Source organism: Miscanthus floridulus, chromosome 2 (assembly GCF_019320115.1).
Source record: "Miscanthus floridulus cultivar M001 chromosome 2, ASM1932011v1, whole genome shotgun sequence".
NCBI lineage: Eukaryota > Viridiplantae > Streptophyta > Magnoliopsida > Poales > Poaceae > Miscanthus > Miscanthus floridulus.
The window spans coordinates 1,367,028-1,373,625 of NC_089581.1; the positions used below are offsets into that span (position 1 = coordinate 1,367,028).

The 6,598-nt window shown below is 44.7% G+C and overlaps 1 protein-coding gene across 4 annotated transcripts; it reads left to right on the top strand.

The window, feature by feature from the left end:
• The first annotated feature begins 1,317 nt into the window (after positions 1 to 1,317).
• LOC136537597 (small ribosomal subunit protein bS1c-like) lies at positions 1,318 to 4,930 on the top strand. 4 transcript variants are annotated; one of them, XM_066529532.1, is made up of 11 exons: positions 1,318 to 1,646; positions 1,785 to 1,944; positions 2,037 to 2,110; positions 2,373 to 2,532; positions 2,612 to 2,732; positions 3,241 to 3,322; positions 3,416 to 3,513; positions 3,693 to 3,771; positions 3,870 to 3,920; positions 4,039 to 4,150; positions 4,778 to 4,930. In XM_066529532.1, the coding sequence occupies exons 1-10, from the start codon at positions 1,443 to 1,445 to the stop codon at positions 4,120 to 4,122; spliced, it is 1,113 nt and encodes a 370-aa protein (XP_066385629.1). In that variant the 5' UTR covers positions 1,318 to 1,442; the 3' UTR covers positions 4,123 to 4,150; positions 4,778 to 4,930. The 4 variants fall into 4 exon arrangements, with proteins under 4 accessions (XP_066385629.1, XP_066385630.1, XP_066385628.1 ...); XM_066529533.1 differs by having other exon boundaries at positions 4,743 to 4,915; XM_066529531.1 differs by lacking the exon at positions 4,778 to 4,930 and having other exon boundaries at positions 1,320 to 1,646; positions 4,039 to 4,647.
• Positions 4,931 to 6,598: the final 1,668 nt, after the last annotated feature.

Here is a 6,598-nt window from a genome sequence, read left to right on the forward strand (position 1 = left end):
GACTCGACGTTTATGATCTAGGCTTCGAACCAAGACTGATTCGGACCCTCGTAACCATTACACCACTGCTCCGTTGGTTATCAACCACGCGAACGCGATTGACCGCCAAGAAGGCTTTCCTGCAAGCGAATCGAGAACACAAGTAAGAACGGGATGAACGCAATCTGAAATTGCAAATAAATATGAGGCTTATGATAACGAGAAAGAGTTCAGGTCTTTATTCGAAAGGACTAATCGCCATAGGCGAATAAGATCAAGAATCGGGACCCTGGTTCACAACAAGCGGTATTGGCGGCACAGTTGCAGCAAAACGACGTCTGTTTCATGAGGAAATCAAGAACCAAACAAAACACAAACCCTAAGGAGAGCGACGACCACTAATTATAGAGCTCTGGACGTCATCCCCCTAGACGCAACCCTAATGGGCCCAAACACGATACACGGTCCAACGGACCAAAAGACGATGTCGCAGCATCCTGACAGATTCTGGACGCTAACTTGTTTCGACGATTCCCGTTGATTTCGAAGGGCTTTTGACGTGAGACCACTTGCATTGGCTTTCTTATCTAATTAGCTTTCCATCCATATGTGGATCGTCGAAAACGGAGCCCGGACGCGCCCGTGTGATTAGTTTTATGACAGAATGGTCCTAGAACCCGAGATGAGCTCGAACTTGATTTGAGCCTCCACCTTGGTGACTCGAACCGGATGAGCTTCGGGCCTCCTTCTCGGTTAGGACACCCTCGCTGGTCTCCTCGTCCTCTATCTCCAAACATGGCCGTGTGCATGGAGCTCATGTCCTTATCAATTTGTACATGAATCTTTTTTTCCATCTTAATTGAGCGGTAGAGCTCTTGCCTTTTATTTCAAAAAAGAAAAACAAACAGAAACAATATAATATAAAATAAATAAAATGATCAAAGTGTAATTTTGAGACTATGTTATATGCAGCTGCGCCTTTTAAAAGAAAATGGAGGTAGTAATAAAAAGGCTAGAGAGCTTTGAAATTTTTTGTAACATGAGAGGAATTATGATAATGACGCTGAAGGAAAAGACTCAATAAAATACGGGATAACTTTTTGATTGGAGATAGTGAACAGGATACCAATCCGTGACATTTTGAGCTTCCTGAGCCGAACCTTCTAACAGGTACAAGTACAATCGTGTGGATAAGATTTTTTTCCCCCTCTACTTCATTCAAATCAATCCGAGAAGATGGGCCAAATGTACCCGTCCACGTGTCTGAACGCTCAAGAGCCACGTGTCCACCCATCGCAGCGCAGCCCAGCCCACTCGAATCAGAATCAGCTCGCGCCTCCCCTCTCACCTCCACTCGTTTCGCTCCTCTGATTCTCTCCCCCCGCGCCACCGCCACCGCCACCGCCCACCACCGCCGCCGGCAGCTACGCCCCCGCCCCCGCCCCCTCCCACGCGCGAGCGCAATGCTGGCGGTGTCCCTCAGGCCGGGGCCTTCGCTCGCGGCCTTCCCCGCTTCCGCCCGGAGGAGCCCAGTCCCCTTCCTCCTCTTCCCTGCCCGCCTGCACCACCGGCCCCTGCTGCTCTCCGCGACCGCCGAGGGAACCGGCGCCCCCGCCGGCCAGGGAGACGCCTCGTCTTCCCCGGTCGACGAGGCGCTCCTGCCGCAGGTTCGTTTCGTGGGCGCTAGCTACCCTCTTCTCGCCTGCTGGCTTCTGGATCGCGCGGCTCGGCTCGGCTCGTCTGCTGCTCGATGAAATGCCGACGTTGAGGGTCGATTGAGGAAGCTCGCTCTGTGTCTCCTGCAGTTCACTGCGGACTGGGAAGCCGCGCGCGCGGGTAAGGACCAGAGGAGGATCTTCACGCTGCCGGTGCTGAGGGCCAACAGCGGTGGGCTCATTGTCAGGTTCAACTCCCTGCAGGGGTTCGTGCCCAACCCTCTCCTCAGCCCCGCGCACCGGTGTAAAGGTACTGCTGCCTTTTCTTGTCTCTTCTTTATGCAGGTTTCTGTAAGCATTTTGTGGTTGCCCGTAAGTACGAGGTAGTGTTTGATTGTATAGCTAAGCTTGCAGACCCCAAAAAGCCCATCCAAGATATTACGAAAGACCTAGTAGGAACGTCCATTTCTGTCAAGGTAAATGGCTTCTCTTTGCCTTCTCCATTGCAACTTCTGGTTCTGTTGTGCAGCTGTCTGTAGCTACTTTCATTGTAACCTAAGGATGTGCTAAAACTCCCGTTCGTATGTGCTGTATATTTCTGTATAACATATTTCCTGCATCATAAACAAAACATGTTTCTGCCTGACTAAATTACTCTGAAAATTGAATGAAATGAGGTCAAGATTTTAGGGTTTTGTCGATCTAATTTTATTAAGAAGCTCAATCTAATTGCTCTAGGTGGCTGAAGTGAATGAGGAGGAAAGGAAACTTGTCTTCTCTGAGAAGGATGCTAGTTGGTCAACGTACTCTTCCCAAATAAAGATTGGCGACATCTATGATGGAATTGTGGGCTCAGTGTTCCCCTATGGTGCATTTGTTCACCTGCGATTTCCTGATGGTACTTATTGGCTAGTGGCAGCACATTTTCTTGGCTAGCTATTCATTGTGGAGTTTCTGACAACAGCTACACTCTACAGGACTATATCATCTTACTGGTCTTGTACATATCTCCGAGGTGTCTTGGGATCTTGTCCAAGACGTCCAGGATTTTCTAAACGAAGGAGACGCTGTCAAGGTCATAGTTGTGAACATTGATACGTGAGTACTTTCTAGGACCTTATTGAGCTCTGTGCACACTTGTTAATGTGTGTCTTGATTCTTGATGAAGTAATTCTCATGTCATACTTTATTGTCAAAATAGAAATGGTATGAAACTTTGGTCCAAAATGTTGAGTGGATGTATCATAGAATCATGTATGGAAATTGTCACTTATCACTTTATCAGTAGAGTCAGTTGGCAACTTGGTATACATTAGGGCTAAAGGATGCGATGACTAAGGAGATTTTTCATGCTAACTGTCTACCTTATCAAATTAACAATCATTCACATATGCAGCATTTACAATTCATAGGGGAGTGGGATTGGGAGAGGGAGGTGAGGGTCTTAAATTAGTTGTCTGTTTTAGCAAAGCATCATTTTTCCTTCAAGTTGAGGAAACATTTCTTTTCTTATTAATAGGGGAATAAATAAAATATTGGACTGCTTTGTCATGAATGAGATTTTTTTTTGAAATAATTGTACATACTTTGCATTTACAAAAAACAGGGCAAAGTCAAGGATAGCTTTATCTATCAGACAATTGGAGGAAGATCCTTTACTGGAGACATTGGACAAAGTTATCCCTTTGGTTAGTTGTTGAATGCAATGTCTTGACTCTTAGTGGATTTAACTCTGTGGTGGAAAAGAAGTGGATTCATTCAGTAATTTTTTTTCTTTCTAGGAAGCTGATCAATCACCTGATCGTATGATGTCTCCTTCAGAAGTTGAACTTCTGCCAGGACTTGATGGCATATGTAATGAACTATTGCAAGAGGATGGGTATGGTTTTTGGTTCTTTGATTGATATCTATTTTTTTCTTTTACATTGTTGCATACCACTTCTATAGCAAGTTCTTTACTGCCACCAAGTCGGACAAATGTTCTACTGGGATATCCATAGTCGAATTGGTTTTGCTATATTAACAGCCATAGTCTAAGTAATTGTATTATCTTTACAGTATAACAGATGTACAATTTGGGCGCCAAGCATCGGAGAAACGTGTTGTTTCACAAGATTTGGAGCTTTGGCTTTCCAATGTATGCTTTCAGTCAATGACAGCCTTTTCATAGTTTCAGCTCACAGGAGATGATGGATGTTATAAACTTTGATTAACTTCTTGGATCTGATTACACAGGCTCCAGCTAAGGATAACAAGTTCACACTTCTTGCACGAGCTGGGAGGCAGGTTAGGTTTCTTCTGATACCACACATGATTAGTTTTATTTTCTGAGGAGTTTCATTATACTACTGTCTGGCCTTGTTGGTTCGGTTCCAACTAAATAGAAGTACTTATTACTTGGCAGGTCCAGGAAGTGTATTTGACCACTTCCCTAGACCAGGAGGGCATAAAGAAAGCTGTGCAAAGAGTACTAGGGCGTGTTCCTTGATCCTGACACGCGGCATGTAGAAACCGAGGTGTGTTTGTCCTCCCCAATTTTCTAACTATAAAGCATTACAAGGAATCAACAGTATGAGCGAACAGCCCGAAACATTTGGCACTGTCAGTCTGTCACAACATCCGGCTAAATTTCTCTCTGTTGGATACTACACCAACCAATATCTGTAAATATTTTCAGTCCTACACGAGTAGGTTAGGCACCTTGGGCCATCTTGTTTGCTTGTCTGAAATTTGGAGGAATTTGGATGGTTTGGAGGAATGCTGGAGGAATTTGTGACAAAAAAACACTGTTTTGGATGAAAAAATAAGCGGATCAAGCCGGGTTTAAGGGCACGCGAACGGGGCCAAAGACGTTTGCTGAGCAGTGGTTCTGTGTATTTGCTGGGGTCTGCCTTTTGATGCCCTGTGCACTTGTCATACTGTGACTTCAGTTCACTACCTGTACTTGTCTGTACTCCTGAGGCAATTTGTGTATATGAGTACTAGTATATGTCAAGTTTTGTGTCAGTACTAACACTTATTTCAGCACCTTTTTTTGCCCTTTGCAGTACCTGTTGATTCTAGCTATACGACCTTGATATTTCTTTCTTTGCATCCATTGATCCATAGCTCTGCTGCTACATTCAGCACGTTTTTCTTTTCAGCATGCACCTCAAGGAATGTTTAGGATTCTACGTATAAGAATGTCAGCTAACTCTGTAAGTTTGAATCGAAGTCCCCGTATCCAAATCGGTCCTTATTTATGGAACATTTTTTTACTGGTTTACATATATATGTGCAATAAACTCTGTGTATGCACTGACGCAATAATGTTGACAGTACGTTCCCAGTCGTGTCTTGAGAATGACACAGGCGATAATAACCGAGAAGTGAGAGTGTTTTTTTTAGGTAGAGAAAGTGAGTGTTGAGAGCGCTGCTTCCTGTGTACTATACATCCTTTCGTTACGATAGATGGATCTGTGAGATATTACCCAATAAAAAAAAACTTCATATATATCAAGTTGGCCCCTAGCTGAAATGACCCGAACAGCCGACTCCATCTGACTGATACACGTCGATATTATCCCAAGGGGGCCTCTTGCAATTTTTTTTAAATCTTGCCGAACCTAGAACTAGACCGAGCAACGGAGTAACGCAAAGCATCTATGCAAATATTGCATGGACGATGCGGACGAGCCCGTTTAGGCCCCGTTCGCTGGGAGGAATCTGGATGAATTTGGAGGAATTTGTGAGAGGAAATCAGTTGTAAACAGTCACTTTCATCCGTGAATAGTGCAATTTTTGCACCAACCGCCAGCGCACCGTGGCTGCTGCATCTCACCGCCGCTTAGTATAGGCGCTAGGGCCGTAGATGGAGGTCGGCCCGTCAGCTGGGCCTGCGCGAGCCTCTGGTGGCCAGCGCAACCGCCCCGTGCCACCGTCTGCCGCGTCACCGTGCATAGAGTCGTCGTGGCGTGTGTGAGGAAATTCGAGTAAAGCCAGGAGGTTAAATGAATTCGTCAGAGATATAGGAATAGTGTTGCGGGTTTAGGTGTAATACGGGATAAGCTCGAGGTCTCTTTTGCAAAAGCGCCATAGCACGCCGGCTTCCCCTGCCGCGGGCAGTCTCGCGCGTGGGCCGTGTCCGCGCAGGCCGCGCGTAAATGGGCCACGCGGCTAAAATCGTTTTTCTTTTTCTTAGGAATTGGTTAACGCTTTTTCTAATTTAATTTCTGAGCTAAACTTGTAGACTTAATATAAAATTGTATCGGTGTCCAAAAATTATAAAACTAATTTTGTTAGGTTCCTAAAATCATGATCTACCTGTTAATATATCTTGTTCACATAGTTTCATAGTATTTTCAGGAGTTATCTAATTGAATGGAGATGCTTAATATTGTTAAGATATAAACTTATATGAATTTTTGTAATAAATTGGTAATAGTGTTGGCTCTAAAAATTTTACAATAAATTCTTAATATTATTATGTGCTCACTATAATTTTTGTAGCTCCATAATAAGTGGCTTGCTAAGATAGCTAAGGAGCCCTAGTTCGAATATATATATATATATATATATATATATATATATATATATATATATATATATATATATATATATATATATATATATATATATATATATATAGGGGCGGATATATATATATATAGGGGTGGATATGGGCCTTGGGCCACTAGGGCCACGGCCCTAGGCGTGGGCCAAAATATTTCGTATAGCATATGTAAATGTTTAGCCCAATTCGAAGTGGCCCTAGGTGTGGGGCCAAATTCTACCGGCCCAGGCACAGAGACGAGAGAGGGATCCCGAGTTACTCCACAAGTCCGTCTGCGCTACTGCGATCGCGTCTCCGCGTCTGATGCCGCGCTGCAATCTCTGACTCCGCCGCTCCGCGCCTCTGCCCGCCTCTCGTCAACCAAGCAGGCAGCAGCCATCCGTCGGCCAACAACTCGACCCCTACCGGCTGT